Consider the following 17,325-nt stretch of genomic DNA (forward strand, 5'->3'; position numbering starts at 1 on the left):
GTACCAATCCTCTTTCCTATGGGTCTTCGTCTAACTATCGCGTGGTTTCCCATTTGTTCTCGCTTCGTGCCTTTCGCTGAACTCATCAAATATCGCGTGATTTGCTTGGCCGCCATTACGTTTTTTTATTCAACAATTCCAAAAGCCACAATTTTATCATGTACTCATATGTAACAATATATCAGAAAGGATTCAAAAATAAAAAAAATATAATAATTACATAAAAAAGTAAAAAAGGAAAAATGCAGAGGGATATTTTTGTTTTTATGCCCATCAAAGACAAAACCTAAGAATTATAATCGCCCAGAAATATTGACAAAATGGGCTTCTTGAATTTGCATTTGTGGGTAAAGAATTTGCTGAGTAAAATAAAAGAGATTAACAATATACTGAATACAATATTTGGAATTGTGATATAAGAAAATAATATTTATGTGTTAAAACCAGAGGTGGAAAGAGTAATAAAATATTTTACTCGAGTAAAAGTACAGTTACTTTAATGTTATACCACGGGTCTGTTGAATGCTGCATTCTGATTGGCTGAGAAATGTTCTATGTGTGTTCATTATTTTTCTGTAAACCGCACACCTAACTTGTTAAATGTCTTAAAAATAGGCACCAGAGCAATGTTTGTGGTAACCGTGGTATAAGCGGAATAATTGACTCCGGTCCTTTCAATTATTTGAAAACTCTGCTTCGCATCGTGCCGCATTGCCACCTTGGTGTGCATTATTTTCGTATAATTCAATGGCCCGTCGTCAATTATTCCTTACATATTTCACTTAAGTACAAGTTACTGGTCTAAAAATCTACTCAAGTAAAAGTAAAAAGTAAGTCATTTAACTTTACTCAGAGTACAGCGGGGTAAGGGATTCTAGTGTAGTTCAAAAAGGACAAGGGAATATAAATCTAAACTAGTTGATTGTAAGGTTAGAAACACCTTTACAATTACAGTGCAATAACAAAAAGTAAATAAAGTAAAGTTAAAATGACTTACTTTTTACTTTTACTTGAGTAGATGTTTAGACCAGTAACTTTACTTTTACTTAAGTAAAATATTATTAAAGTAACTTTACTTTTACTTGAGTACACTATTGTATTACTCTTTCCACCTCTGGTGATTTTAATCATGACTCCCTAAACAGACTATTAAAACTTTTCATCTGTATGTTTCCTGGCTGTCCCACTAGATGGGATAAGACTTTATCTGTGTTATGAGTACAATAAAGACACCATCCTAACCTAACTTAACCCCTAACAAAACTTAAAATATATGGATCTAGTTCAATTATTAGTCAAGGAAGATAAAGTTTATATGTTTGTACAACCCCAAAACAGAAAAAGTTGGGACACAGTAGAAATTGTGCGTAAAAAAGGAATGGAATAATTTACAAATCTCATAAACTTATATTTTATTCACAGCAGAATACAGACAACAAATCAAACGTTGAAAGCGATACACCTTGAAATGTCATGCCAAATATTGGCTCATTTTGGATTTCATGAGAGCTACACATTCCAAAAAAAGTTGGGACTGGTAGCAATAAGAGGCCAGAAAATTTAAATGTACATATAAGGAACAGCTGGAGGAGGACCAATGTTTAGGAATAGGAATGTTGTCCCATTCTTGTCTATTACAGGCCTCTAGTTGATCAACTGTCTTAGGTCTTCTTTGTCACATCTTCCTCTTTATGATCCGGCGAATGTTTTCTGTGGGTGACAGATCTGGACTGCAGGCTGGCCATTTCAGTACTTAGATCCTTCATCTATGCAGTCTTGACATTGTAATTGATGCAGTATGTGGTCTGGGATTGTCATGTTGGAAAATGCAAGGTCTTCCCTGAAAGAGACGATGTCTGAATGGGATCATATGTATCTAGAACTTGGATAAACCTTTCAGCATTGATGGTGCCTTTCCAGATGTGTAAGCTGCCCATGCCACACATACTCATGCCATCCCAAACCATCAGAGATGCAGGCTTCTGAACTGATCGCTAATAACAACTTGGGTTGTCATTGTCCTCTTTAGTCCGGATGAAATGGCATCCCAGTTTTTCAAAAAGAACTTCAAATTTTAATTCGTTGGACCACAGAACAGTTTTCCACTTTGCCAAAGTCCATTTTAAATGACCCTTGCCCAGGGAAAACACTTGTGCTTCTGGATCATGTTTAGATATGGCTTCTTTTTCGACCTACAGAGTTTTAGTTGGCAACAGCGAATGACACAGTGGATTGTGTTCACTGACAATGTTTTCTGGACGTATTCCAGAGCCCATGTTATGATTTCCATTACAGTAGCATTCCTGTATATGATGCAGTGCCGTCTAAGGGCCCGAAGATCACAGGTATCCAGTATGGTTTTTCAGCTTTGACCCTTATGCACAGAGATTGTTCCAGATTCTCAGAATTTTTGGATGATATTATGCACTGTAGATGATGATAACTTCAAACTCTTTGCAATTTTTCTCTGAGAAACTTAGAAAACTATTTTTCGCTGCAGCATTGGGGGAATTGGTGATTCTCAGCCCATCTTGACCTCTGAGAGACACTGCCATTCTGAGAGGCTCTTTTTATACCCAATCATGTTGCCAATTGACCTAATAAGTTGCAAATTGGTCTTTCAACCGTTCCTTATATGTACATTTAAATTTTCTGGCCTCTTATTGCTACCTGTCCCAACTTTTTTTGGAAGGTGTAGCTCTCATGAAATCCAAAATGAGCCAATATTTGGCATGACATTTCAAAATATCTTACTTTCAACATTTGATATGGTATCTATATTCTACTGTGAATAAAATATAAGTTTATGAGATTTGTAAATTATTCCATTCCTTTTTTACTCACAATTTCTACAGTGTCCCAACTTTTTCTGTTTTGGGGTTGTAACTGCACCTTTAAAAGATGCATTACTGACAATGAGTTATTTAGTTTCAGAGAATTTTTTTTATTGAGACTGATCATTTTGTCCTGGTCATAAACTGTTTTCCCGTCATTGGCAAGTTATCTCGTCAATTAATGACAAGCTTTTATGGCAATCCATTCTTCTGCTGTTATCCACTTGGTGGCGCTCTTACCCAACTTAAAACACTATTGCATACACTGATCCAAAAGCAGTTTGATAATTGTTCTGAATCTGATCTCTAACTAAAGTTCTTTACAAAAATTTGCAATTTTCTCAAAATTTTGTATTTTTGAAGAAACCTACCCAGATTTGAGGGCTGAAAAAAGAGAAAAATTAATATGAAATGTTGTTGTTTTATTGAGAGCAGAGGGTCTGTTCTGTTCTTTTATTTTATGTATTGTATGCATATATATATTTAAAGAAGAACATTTTCTGGAAGACATTAAACTTTGTGAAAATCATAAAAATGCTGCTGCTGGCTGGTAACTTTAAAAAAAAAATGCTGGCAGAGACATTATGTGATTTTAACAATGTACTACACTATGTAATCATAGACTGTAAAAAATATAGACGTAGTGTCCTTGACATAGGTTTGTGAAAGTAGTGACAGCAGTGGCAGTTCACCTGTCACTCAAGTCCTTAATAATGCAGTACTTAAAAGGTATAGCGGAAGATTTTCGTTTTCCGGGTGGATCACCTCTGTTATTGGTCATCCCAGATGTCAATCATTCTGATTATATGTTGACGTATAACCGTCGTACGTGCTCGCCTCTAGGTTCGCTTTCTGCACATGCGCACTTTCACGTCAGTGGTGTAGTGGTGTCTGGAGAAGTGGGTATACTCTTAATTTATGCCCCCAGTAGAAGTGGGTATACCCCATGCCATCAAATGAAGAGGTGGGTATACTCAGTATACCTGCATATACCCTGCACTACACCCCTGTTTCACGTGTATGTGTGTTGTGCTATGGTTTCAACCATTCATTGAAGGTCGCGTTCTCACTGTGTTTTTTTTTTCAAAAATTGTCTGTGGGTCGCAAGAGAAAAAGTGTCTACGAATTGTATGACAAGAAGAGAAAGGACTATAAAGAAAGAAACAAGACCAGAGTGTTTATGGGAGACCATTTCACACGCTGCTGACCGCTGGCGTGAGCTAATAGGACAGGTTGGGCTTCCCACGCAAAGTTTCTACTGGAAAGGTACATTTTGTCATGCTATTTGGAGACATCCATTTAAAATCACTGCTAGTAAAAGTTGATGTAAGCTATGATTAGCGATGCTAGCCCTGGCACGAGTCACGAACCGCACAGACACGGTAAACATGCCAACAGCAACTTGTAAACAGAGCGAAGAGAAGAACTGAGCTCCTGCATGCTCTCTCTCTGTCTCGTGCACGCGTTTAACAGGCGTTCCCTCTCGGGAGGAGGGAGAGTGTTGCGTGTGCATTTTTTTAAAAATATGGAGGGGCGGGAAATAATTCGGGAAAATCTTCCGCTATACCTTTAAGGCTTAATATTGTAACATCCAAGAAAAATGTCCAGACATTCATTTTAACAAAACTCTTTGCTGAACTCCAGATTTCAGGGCGCAAGTCTGCACTTGATGAATCATCGATATTAAGAACACATCCGGGTATTTTCATGCATCCTCTGTACTTGTGTTCTTTAGAATTGGAATTGAACTTCGACGGTTAATGATGAAGTAGAGCGAGAACACAAGGACGCAAGAACGCATATTGAGAAACAGCCATTGACGTCATTCAACCAGGAAGTAGAGGTCTGTAGCCAAATCGGCCGTTCGCTGTAGGCTTTGAAAGGGGAATTTTGTTAAAGAAAATATATCGCCTGCAATGAACTTTGAGCCTTATCAATTTGCAGGTATTATTAATGCTCTAACAGCAACATTACACACTAACTAAAGTTTGAAAAATGGGATCAGGAAGAACGTGACCTTTGACGTGACCTATTGACACCCTTGTGGAGCCAGCCTCTAGCGGCCAGTTGACGAATTGCAATGTTGCCCCTTGGTCATAACATGGGTCAAATTCTCTTTTTTCAGACATTTGTGAAAACATTAGTGATACTTTTTTTTTGATATTTGAATGCAAAATGTTACACATTGTGCCTCTAACACAATGGCAGCCAGCATTAAAACTAAGCAACAACAGCAAGCATATATAAGAAGCCAACAGATTTCACAATTTCAATAATTATTTGCCACTGACACTAAATTATTTTATTTTATGTTTTTTTTTACCAGAAAACTCCCTTGAGCTATAAATTCTCTTGTTCCATGGACTGGCAGCACAAAAAGAAGTTACAAAATGAGAATACACACAGTCAAATAGACAGTACATTCATAAAATCTGTAGATTTAAAAACATTTCACATGTTTCACTATTAAATTAGTCCATAATAGATTTTTTTAAAATGTTAAGCGAAGAGAGATAATGCTCAGCAGCTCATTCCAATAAAAAGGTTCAAAATGTAGAGAAGGCAGTTAGGCAAATTCTGTAAAGACTGGAACATTTAAAAACAATTTAGCAGAAGATGTAGTGCTATAGTGCACAAATATGAAACCACTGACAACACATCTCAAAGAAGAACAAATCTCACTTGAAATAAAAATGGATGGATGAGTTAAAGTTTTATCCTGGTTTAAAGATTAACTTCCCATCATTTTAACGTAATGTTGGTTATAAAGTAAACATCATTCTGGTTATTTGATTTTTTTATATCATATTAATGTAAAATGCATAAATAACGTGTCGTAATGACACATAGTCGCCTCTTGATGGGGCTGTGGCAGCGGAAGTTAGAGCGCACGTGACGTGATGACGGTGAGCAACTAAACCCGGAAGAAGGTAAAGCTCAGACAGCAGCAGTGACAAATAAATATAAATCAGCAGACAAAACGTTATTATTAAGCATCAGACATCATAAAAACAAACTTAAACCGCACCATGGACGGTAAGACACACTCATTAACCTTTGATATTAATTAATATGTAAATATCGATGTTGATGACAGCTCACAAATAACTTACTGTGTCATTGTTATTATTACGCTTATATGTGTTTTTTTTTTACTAAAAACAGTTTATGACACTGTTCACTTCCGAGCAACCTAAATATGAACGTATATCCTGTAAAACTAGGCGTGTCAAGTTGAGTAGTCAGGATTGTAGATGTATTTAGTTGAAAACATAATTTAATAGACTCTCAGTAACTCTGTTGTTATATTAACTATTAATCACATGCTCTTCTTTTAAATAGACACGCTTTTCCAGCTAAAGGTAATATATATCACGTTTTTCTCTTTATTTCAGTTTCAGTGTATTGTAATGTTGGTCACATATCTGTTGTTTCATATTTTATCCTACCATTTTCATAGTTCACATCAAAGCAGTTGGAGCGACTGGCCAAAAAGGCAGAGAAAGACTCAAAAACTGAACAAGCTAAAGTGAAAAAGGTGAAACGACAGATACATTTATTGTATTTGATATGATCTCTGGAATATTTGTGATTAGGGGTTCTGATCCGTATGGCCTACTCCCTTGGAAGGGCAGAGCCCTTGGGATTTATGGTCTTGTGTATGCATTTGGCAAAATGACTGCAGACCAGTGTCACATGCACATGCAGTCCAAGATTCAGTTGTTGCATATAAATATTATTTTTAATATTGCTTATCAAATGTTGAGAGCTTTAGTTACAACCACACAAGTTTGCAATGCAGTTTGTGAATGATTGTTGGAGTGATGGTTTCGGGAAAAACAAATGATTCGGGTGTTTTTCAGATGCCATGTTCGTTATTTACTGCAATAATCTGGCATTTATTCGATTGAATTAATGGACATTATTACTCCAAGCATGTATGTGGTGTCATTAATTATGTTGTTGAAACAGCGTGGTTCAAACGACAGATGTACCACAAAGTTACTATGTTTTCGGGAAACACTCGTGACTAGCTAGTTAGTTTCACCAATGATACATACGACTAGTAGTTAAACAGAGAATTACTTTGTTGTAAGGAAAACACACCCGATTGGGTGTTTGATTGTGATTGGGCATTCTAATTGAGTGCTTGAATGCAACTAAACTATTGTGTAATTGGCCATTAATTTTTCTTCAGCTGTGCTACTTTATCATTTTGGGTATATTTAACAGGCAAGTCTCATACATGTATTATTTGCATCTATTTTTCAAATCAAGTCTGTTATTTGTTATTACGATAAGGTAAGAGGTTAAAATTGTACGTTTTAGGTGAGAAAGCTGGTAAAAGTAAACATTTCCATTTTTAATAAAGGAATCAACATGCGAAAATGTATGTATTGATGAAATTTACATTTAAACGTATGCTTATTTGAGAAAGCACAAACAATCATTTGCAACATTTACATATCCTTCCGATTTTTTTAATTTTCATTTATGCATTTAAAATGACTAAATTCAGCAATAGCATGCAATAAAATAATGTTGATGATAATAAGTTAAATAATGATATGTTAATCCAGGGGCACCTCCAGGATTTGATCTCAGGGTACGCACAGGGTAATGCTGCCAAACCCTCACAAAGCACATAAACTCGGAGGTTGCGTCAGACAGGGATGTAATACAGTATTTCCTTCATAATCAATTATTTCCAGTCATTTTAAGGTTTATATTTTAATGATAACGAGACATTTGTTTTCCATTACATTTTTATTTTCAATTAGGAACTGACAGGGCAAGAATTTGTGATAAAATATGCATTGATTTATTTGTAAAGAGAACACAGACCGTGCATCACTTTACGTGTTCAACCCCACATTAATGAAGATTAATTAATGTTATTCAGTGAGAACAGATGGCGGTAAAACAAGCATTACAACAATTACTAATCTAAACAAACCCTGGGCCTGAATTGAACTAAACTAAACTAAACAAATGTCTGTATGACACTGTAGCTCAGTGGTTCTTAACCTTTTTTGGGCCAGCGCCCCATCCATTATCCAAGTCCAATACTGGACCCCACCAAAAACAAGCTGAAAATCTTTTCTAAATTTATGCTGATTATGCTGTCTTAATATTATTAATATTCTTATTATTCACAACGTTGTTAGTGTAACTTTTCCATCTTTTATTAATAATATTAATACACAATTAAAAAGCATATCACTTAAAGCCAAATGAAAGATTTTACTGAACAGTTGGAATATTATTATCATAGTTTCACAGAGAGCTAAAAAGCTACATTGTAATTATAGGCCTAAATACTAAAATTGAACTCCATATTCTTATGTTAATAAACAGAACTAGCCTACTTCTAAAACAAAATATCCCAATACAGAAAGGTATGCCGCTGGAGACTTACCATTGGCTGTTGTTTTTTAATAATGGGGTGGGTCTATGAAAGGATGCGTGGCTATTTTTGGCACAGTTTTTATTATAAAAATAATAGTTTCATATTATTGTTTTATTTTATTGTGTTTTGTGTAATAATGTGTATCTACTGTTCCTATGACATAAATACTGCCGAGGAGAACTCTCAAAACTAGTATAATAGAACGACCAAATTTACATAATGTTATACACAAATTTAATTTGCCGATGTGTTTTTAAAATAATGTGCATGGGGAAAATCACATCATGTATTGATTTGATACAGGACGCAGCATTTATATTTATTACAAATATAAATACAGAGCAACACTACCGTCTCGTGTCATATTAATGAGTGTTTTCACACCTATTTCGTTTGAGCCCTCCAAACGCCTCGTGTCATTTTGACATCAAAATTAAGTGCTGCACAGAAAGCTTGGGTTTGAGTTACAATATCATTCTCGGCTGACGCGTTAAGTGTGTGCACGATAAATAATTGCTTAAAAAAGTAACGAGAGCAATAAACCATTTTGAGACCAGTGCCTACTAATTGCTCTCGCATAACTTTTATGTTATATGCAGATCGGTCTGCGCAGGACAAATGGTCTGGTTAGGACAAATACTCTAAATTAACATTGGAAAATACCTTGTACTGCGTGATGCGGCGTGCGTGTTTAGATGGTTTCATCAGACGCACATGCATTGTGACTTAACTTCCGGTCTCTGTTTCTTTAATTGTCTGACTAGTGGCTAAACTGAACTCTGGAATAAATACCTTGTCGAAAATAACGAATATTTTGGTAAGACGACGATCATTACCGCTATTTAAAGGGAGGTTTGGCAGCCAATCTGTAGTTAACATTGTATACATTATACGAATACACAGTAACGTTAGCTCAGTGTAGTTTTTAATGCCCTTTAGCTATGATTTAAACTAAGGTTATTTATTGTTATTTATTTAGCTTGTTATCAGAAATAAACTACTCTGAAAGGATTTTGTTGTTATTGATTCTTTGCAGAGTTTACCGGAAGTTACATGTGTTCCACGAAAGCCGTTTGTTTATGTTGTTACTGCTGTTGTTAATACTATAGGACACAGTGTTACACAAACCCTTCACATCCACTACATTCGTGTAAAATCACAGCCTTCGCTTATCTGAAAATCAGATGTAGGGGGGTAATTTCATGTGAATAGAGATTTACTTTGTTTTTTTGTGTTTTTTCAGTGCCATTGTTTTGTCTCAAGATGCACACAAATGTTTTTTGTAAGGTTTGTTTGTAAAAACTACTTAAGTCCTAATATAACCAAGACCTAGTTCTAAATTAACCGGAAAAACAAGTCTTGTTTTCTGAAAAAATATTTAAAAAATTAAAAATTAACTTGAATCTTGAACATTGAATCAATTTTTAAGAAAACAAGACAAAAGTGGCTAGGAGATGAGCTGGGTTTTCACAGGCAGGGTTACAAAAGTAATGCAATTTAAAGAGTAACTAAACCCTAAACCAACTTTTTTAAGTTAATGATCTGTAAGAATGTGGCTTTATTAGTGCTAGTCATTGATTTTAGTAAGTTTTTTGACATTTGGATATAAAGTGTTTCAATACTGCAATATATGGTGTAAAAACGTCTGAGTGCTGCCCTCTTCAGGTTGAACGGTGGCTACTGCAGTTGAATTTTCCTATTGGATTTTGGGTCCAAAAAATGACTCGTGACGTAAGCAGGTTCAAGCTCACCACGCCCTTGTTACTATCTCACCACACACTTGGTATGAGCTTAGTTCGTCCCCTCTATCTCCGTTGGGATCTGCCCACTTTTCTTGCATTTTTCAAATACTGCCAGTGGGTGGAGTCAGGTTCTGACCAGGGATTTAGTTACGCTTTAAACATTTTTAGATGTTCAAAATTGAAAACAAGACAAACATTTGCAGTCAACCAACTTACTGTTTTAATGATAAAGCAGAAGGTATTTAACCTAATTCATTATGTATTGCCACAGTACACTATTTCAGATTTCATGTCACTTCACACGTAAAGAAATGGTTTAATGGAGTCAAAATTATACGTCCATATTTTTTTAGTTGCTCAGTACCTGTGCAAAAATGCAGTAATCTGTTCTATTGTGTTTTCAAGGAAACACCAGCAATGTGATAAGACCCTAACATGAAGCAAAAGATGACAGTAGATTAAGTAAAACATTAATAATGTGCAGGGGTTGTGTGTGTGTTTGTGTTGGTTCACTGGGAGGGTTTAAAGGCAGATACATTGGCGACTGTCGCTTTCAAAATGCACGTGTTGTATGTTTATTACATGGTAGCTTTCTAAATAAATGAAATATTTTATGTTATTTGTTAATATCCATCACTTTCCATATGTTGTGTTAATTTCTGTGTGTGTTTCAGGCTCTCCAGCAGAAGAATGTGGAATGTGCACGGGTGTACGCAGAGAATGCCATTCGTAAGAAAAACGAGGGCTTAAACTGGCTGCGTATGGCATCTCGTGTGGATGCTGTGGCCTCAAAGGTTCAGACGGCAGTGACTATGAAAGGGGTGAGATAATGAAATAATTGGCAGGCAGTTATATTCAAAGTGACTTAAAGGGCTTGCTATCTATACATTTCTTTTAACTGTACAGTATGTGTGTTCCCTGAGCCACTGGAACACAAGAACATGATGACCTAATCTATCTAATCTAAATAATCATTTCATATTTTTTTTTTCTTGTAAAAGGTGGCAAAGAACATGTCACAGGTGACTAAAGCTCTGGATAAGGCCCTGAACTCAATGGACCTGCAGAAAGTGTCAGCTGTTATGGACAAGTTTGAAACCCAGGTTCAGAATCTAGATGTTCACACCTCGGTAAGTGCTAATGATAGCCATCAGTATTGTCATTGAGACTGCTTATCTGTAAAACAGGCGGTGATGCTACTTCACATGTGCTTTTGCTCTCTTTTAGCTCTCTTTTTATTCGAATGCACCTACCACCATTTTAAATTTCGGTGGCTGATTATATTGAAATGATTTCCATAAATTAATCAGTCAAGAGTCTTATGTAAGAATAAATCCAGACAGGCTGAATTACTGTATAACCATAATGGGATTTATTACCAAAAAAACTGGATGTACATCATTATGCTTATTACACAGCTGCTTGTCAAATGAGGAAATACATGGACACAAAATATTTATATCAGCTCATTTGTAAGAAATGCAAACCTTTTTTTTAACCCGACCCATTTCCATGCCTCTTTAGCCAATATGTTTAAACAAGACAAGCCCATATCAATCATCATCATCCAATCAAAAATTTTGTACATTTTATGACATCATAGTGCAAGGAAAGACAGCATCTTCAGAACATCAATGACCACTTCTTTAGCCCAGAGGTCCCCAACATTTTTGCACTACGGACCAGTTTCAGCTTAAAAAAAAATTTGCGGACCGGGCGGGTGTTGGGGAGGTTGCTAAGTTGCTGTTAAAAAAGTGCTGAAAATCCTCCTATGCAAAATGTATAACGTTTTAGACGGAAGTAAAGATCAAAGAACAATGCATTAGGGAAATTACTTGCGTCTTTATTTATTTGTGTGTTTTCTGTAGGTTATGGAGGACTCGATGAGCTCTGCCACCACACTGACAACACCGCAGGAGCAGGTGGATGATCTGATTGTGCAGATCGCAGAGGAGAGTGGTCTGGAGGTGATGGATCAGCTCAATCAACTCCCAGCAGGAGCCACATCACTGGCAGACACTTCAGTACGAGCACAGGATAAAGAAGACCAGCTCTCTAGACGGTACTTGATTTACTATCACCTTTTTATTTTATCTAATACTTTAACAAATGATTACTAAACAGTTAAAACTAGAATAAATACTTTTTTGTCATTTTTTATATTTCTGAAATATTTTATGTAGTGTTTCTATTACTAAGTTACAAGTGTTGATTTGTATTTTTGAAGTATTGATCTAGACATTGGGCCCTATTTTAACGATCTAAGCGCAGTGTCTAAAGCGCACAGCGCACGGTCTAAATGGGCGTGTCCGAATCCACTTTTGCTAATTTAACGACAGGAAAAATTATCTTTGCACTGAGCGCACGGTCGAAAAGGGTCGTTCCTATTCTTTTAATGAGTAATGGGAGTGTTTTGGGCGTAACGTGCAATAAAGTCTAATCCCTATTTAGATGACGGACTTTGTAAACTGAAAAACTAAGCGGAGGAAGAAGACCACCAGTTTAAGATTAATGTTAAATAATTGTGTTGTAATACATTTTTTTTATTAAAACCTTTAAAACCCGTTTTCTTTTAGTCAAGGTACTAAAAATAGCAGGCCTTTAATTGCTGTAAATGTATGGCTATCCAATATCATCAAAAAATATTTACAAGTATGTAAAAAAAGGTTTGTACTCTAAAAATACTTTATTTGTAGGAGAAGAAAAAGAATTTACAAACGTGCGGAGAGCCGTTTCAGCACTCGGACAGCGGCATGAGTTTTTTTTAAAGCATTACTTAAAAATGTTTCTCATCTCACCATATCCACAGGTACAGAGTCATCATATACAATAAATCCATCGGGTAGCATTTAAAAAAAAAACATTTAAAAACAGATGCATTTGTTTAAAGCAAAGCATTTATTTACTTACCAGGCTACAGGTGAAGCAGCTCTTTACACCTTCTAACGTCTCATAATCGGTCCTCATTTATATCCAAGAGACTCAATAATAATCTTTCACATTTGAATGCTTTACTTCTTCATATTTAAAAGCTTTTTTTGTGCTGCTGCGCATCCATGTGTGTGATAAGCAAACCCGCGTTGTCATCCCGTTTATAGGCGTATATTACTAACGCGCTCTTTAAATAACAAAAACATATTGGGCCATTGACTTTAGACTTTAGACCAGGTTTTAGTTGGTCAATGGCGTAGTCTATTTTAGTTGCCTTAAAATAGCAAGGCGCCAACAATGCGCCTGAACACACCTCGTTTTTAGATCAGAACGCCCATGGGCGCAAACATTTTAAAACAACGTGGCGCTAAACGTGAAAATGATAATTCCGCCGGGGTTGAAACTAGCAAAAGACACTTGTGTTGCGCATTGCACTGCATTGCGCTGGGTGTATGATAGAGCCCTTTGTCTTGTGATTCTGTTCTGATTAGATTCAAGAAATCCAGTGTTACTGTAGGGCTATTGTATCTATTATCTAATATTTACAATATAAGAAAATCTGACACTGAGCAGTAATCGTATAATTGGTTGTGGCTGGATTCCAGACATGTTTCTTTTATTATAATAGTCCACAATTTATTTGTGAGTCTAACACATCATTTAACATAACCGCTGTAGATATGGTATAAATATAGATTGTAATAATAACTGTGTGCTTGCATTGGCTGTTTTACAATAACTTCAGATATGACCCATCTAATCAGTTTCAGAATATAAAGTTGTTTTTTGAACTGATTTCAGACATTCATTTCTTATCTTTTGTTTTGCATCCATCAATTACTGTATCTTCTATTTGCAACGTTTTTATGTGTACTCTATAATCTCTAGAACTCTATAACCACATGGTTTTCAACATGTAAAACATTTCTGGTTTGTATTTCACAATAATTTGTAATGAATACCATATCTGCCAGAAGAGAAATGACCCTCCTGCCTGAGCAAACCTGGTTTCTCCTAGGGCTGTGCAAAAATATTGTTACAGCTAACTATCGTGATAATTTTTCCCACGATAGTGTATCGATATTTCAATCTCTACTATTAGTATTTTAAAACCCCCATCAAATTCGTCAAATGACTTCCTCCACCGCTGCTGCTGTAGTTGTCGCTGTCCAGTTGTCTGTCATATACGACCATTCGGCCAATGTCTCAGAAGTTAGCGGAAGTGAGAAAAAGGCAGAAAATTTAAAAACGCTTGCAGCTTTCAAAGCCGACATGTGGAAGCACTTTGGCTTTAAAAAAAGTTTTAAAAAATTCAGCTCAATTTTTTTTTTAAGATTTTTGATTTAAAAAAGTATTGCAATGCAACATGTATCGTATCGTATCGCGATACAACGCATAACGTCCATGTATCGTGATATGTATTGTATCGTCAGGCCCTTGCCAATACCCAGCCCTAGTTTCTCCTAGGATATTTCTCTCCACTTTTTCCTTACATCTCCATGGGTGATGCCATTACAGCAAATCACTTCTTGTAGGATACTCTGCACTTCTGTTTAATATATGTCATCAGCTAGATAAAGTTATTTATTATGGTGAATACTGGAGGATCTGGAAGAATTTGTGCTGGACACTGCTTTTCAAAACCATCATAACATAGTTTACTTTATTTACTAAATTGTTACTGAGGCCTAGTCCACACGGACACAGTTATTTTTATACGGTCCTTCCACACGAAAATGCAGTGTCAGGGCACTGAAACTGAAAATTTTTGCCAGGGTGAGGATTTTAAGAAACGCCGGTTGCAGTGTTGTCGTGTAGACGGTAAAACCGGGGGTTTTGCCTTGTGACGTCACTTTTGTTAGGCTTCTGATTGGCCAATGTGGCTTTACGATTTGGGTTATATCGCCGCCTGCTGGTGTGGAATGCTATTGAAAGTGTTCCAGATCGATTCGATTCGATTTCGATTCACAAGCTATCGATTCGATTTCGATTCCAGTTCTCTGGACGATTTTTATACTCGATTCTCGATTCAACTCAATGAATATAGATTTAATACAAATACTATATTAATAAAAAAGAACAGTGAACAGCAGTTTACAAGTGGGTAATTAATAAAAAGAAATTAAAAGCCACAACACTATCGTCGTTGTCTTGCTTGCGAAATCTAAAATGCTTCCATACCTCTAGACCTCATAGACTTTTAATGTGAAGGTGGCATCAATGTCGATGAAGCACCTGAAACCGCCATTTTAAGCACTGAATGAATGAATGAATGACAGGCTTGCCTCTTGCTCCTTGGTAACATCGCGCAAGGCAAAAAAGAGGATGACATCTGGAGACGACTAGTAATTAGATTAACGTTTATCTTACGTTCGATGTTTGCGGAAATAAATATGAAAGAAAAAATGTATTCTGCTCTTTGAGAATCAATCACGTTTGAAAAAACGATTAATCGAAAAATCAAATAAATGTTTGTTCTTTCATGAGGATAGAGATTTATTTTAATCCGAGCATGTGTGGACGGGATTTCTTTGGAGGAAAAACTCTGGTTATAAAAATACCTGTGTCCGTGTGAACAAGGCCTTATTGCATCACGATTAACGCAATAAGTATTTTTTCAGGGCTAACTGATTTTATTGTAATTAAAATTTGGTTAATTATCACAATTGTACTGTAAACAAATTACCTAAACAAATATTGATGAATTGAATTGAATACCATATTAAGATTTTGGTCAGACCACTCCCCCCAACGTTGTCTTTTCTGTAACGTTTATAATAACGCTCTGATTGAATTTGGCATAGTCACGTGCTTACTCCACATAAAACGTAAACACATCAGATGGTTGCAGAAGCAAGGTTGTTGTACCGGTTGAGTGAGCAGGAATTAAACTATGTATGCTAGTCTTCTACATTTCAATTGTGAATTTTCAAATAGAATTATATTCATGTCATATTGTGAGACAAACAGGTCGGCATATGACATGACATCAAACTACAGTGAGACCTTGCAGTACCTATCTACACTATTTTAAACTCTTTTGGGTTTTACAGGGTTTAAATCAACAGACCTGTGAAACATTTTTGATAAAATCACACATGATCTGTTGATTTTATAAAGAGTTATGTTAATGTTTTTAAGAGGTTACCATTGCAGAAGAGTAGAGCATTTGCTTAGGCTTATTGAAAACTGTCATGACTTATATCTTGCTTTAATCAGAAGGCTTTTTATTGGACATGTTGGTGCCATTACATATATGTGACTCATGATGTTGATGTTTTGTTGCAGGTTGGCTGCCTTACGTAACTGATTGTGTGAAGACATAACTCTTCCAGCTCTGAGGACTTTACCAGACCGTTGACTTTTTGTTATCCCAATCAATTTGTTTATGTACACATAAAACACACTTGATAACTAGAAAAGAAATACTCTCTCTAGTTTTCTTATGTATTATCTGGGCTCTTTATTGGACTGTATCTCTGTCATGGCTCTGATACCAATCAGAAAGTCTCTAATCTTATATACGCTACTTTGTATGGAGCTTTTGTCTTTTTTGTGTTCATATTTTGTGTTTATTTTGGGCAGATGTATAGTGGCTGAGATAACATGAATGTTACCAGCTGTCAGAGGTCATATTGTCCTATACAGTGCATGAAATGCAACATTGCACGTCTAAACACAATGGAGGATTTCTTTTAATTTTATCCTTTGGTTTTTCATGTCTTTTTGCCAAACACGTGAGTTAGTAGGTGCTTCTTCCCATCAGTGCCTCCATCTAACAACAAAAACATTAAAAAACAAACACGTATGTTCTTACAGCTCTGTTTTAACTTTGATTTCTCGTCAGTTTCTCCATGTATTGGCTCCCTTTATGGGTTTATGGGTTCCCTTTATATTCAATTTTTTTGTGTTTGTGCATTATCGTGTAAATAAAGTCAAATATTAGTACTGAAAAATGTTATTTGGAATTAGTGATTGACTGATATGTTTTTTTTTAATGGTTGATCTAACTTAAATGTAATTATTGTAAATGATGGACGAACAGAAAATTGGTGAAACTAAATAAACATTTGTTATGCTTATTTATAAATATACCCTTTTAAATTTAAAACCTATTTACAAGACATAATTAATTTGGATCTGACAGTACTTGTGGTACGGTTTGATTAAGACTTTGCTGCACATCAGTGTTTTTATGTGCAACACAACATAACGCCAAAGTGAATCATGTTCATTTTACTGTCTGTCTTTGACTTTACATCTGAGTTTCTTTTCATTACAAACAACACATTTAAATAACAGAAAAATGCACTGGCCAATCTCGATAATAAATAAAATATCCAAATATTGGCCACTGCAATATATCTGTCTATCACTAGTGACAATGCTGTTTTCTGCTAAATGTCTT

The 17,325-nt window shown here is 35.7% G+C and overlaps 1 protein-coding gene across 1 annotated transcript; it reads left to right on the forward strand.

Annotated features, from left to right (window-relative positions):
• The first annotated feature begins 5,720 nt into the window (after window positions 1-5,720).
• On the forward strand, window positions 5,721-16,873 carry chmp1a (charged multivesicular body protein 1A). The gene is made up of 7 exons (XM_055193205.2): window positions 5,721-5,870; window positions 6,177-6,196; window positions 6,295-6,372; window positions 10,661-10,807; window positions 10,988-11,116; window positions 11,855-12,048; window positions 16,206-16,873. Exons 1-7 carry the CDS (start codon window positions 5,864-5,866, stop codon window positions 16,225-16,227), a joined length of 597 nt encoding a protein of 198 aa, XP_055049180.1. The 5' UTR covers window positions 5,721-5,863; the 3' UTR covers window positions 16,228-16,873.
• The last annotated feature ends 452 nt before the right edge of the window (window positions 16,874-17,325 follow it).

The sequence above is a fragment of the Misgurnus anguillicaudatus genome, chromosome 6, assembly GCF_027580225.2.
Source record: "Misgurnus anguillicaudatus chromosome 6, ASM2758022v2, whole genome shotgun sequence".
NCBI lineage: Eukaryota > Metazoa > Chordata > Actinopteri > Cypriniformes > Cobitidae > Misgurnus > Misgurnus anguillicaudatus.

Excerpts from the sequence above, each read along its gene's own strand:
- chmp1a (XM_055193205.2), top strand. Across the intron at positions 6,373-10,660 it reads AACAAGCTAAAGTGAAAAAG|GCTCTCCAGCAGAAGAATGT; the intron begins GTGAAACGACAG and ends TGTGTGTTTCAG. Across the intron at positions 11,117-11,854 it reads ATCTAGATGTTCACACCTCG|GTTATGGAGGACTCGATGAG; the intron begins GTAAGTGCTAAT and ends TGTTTTCTGTAG.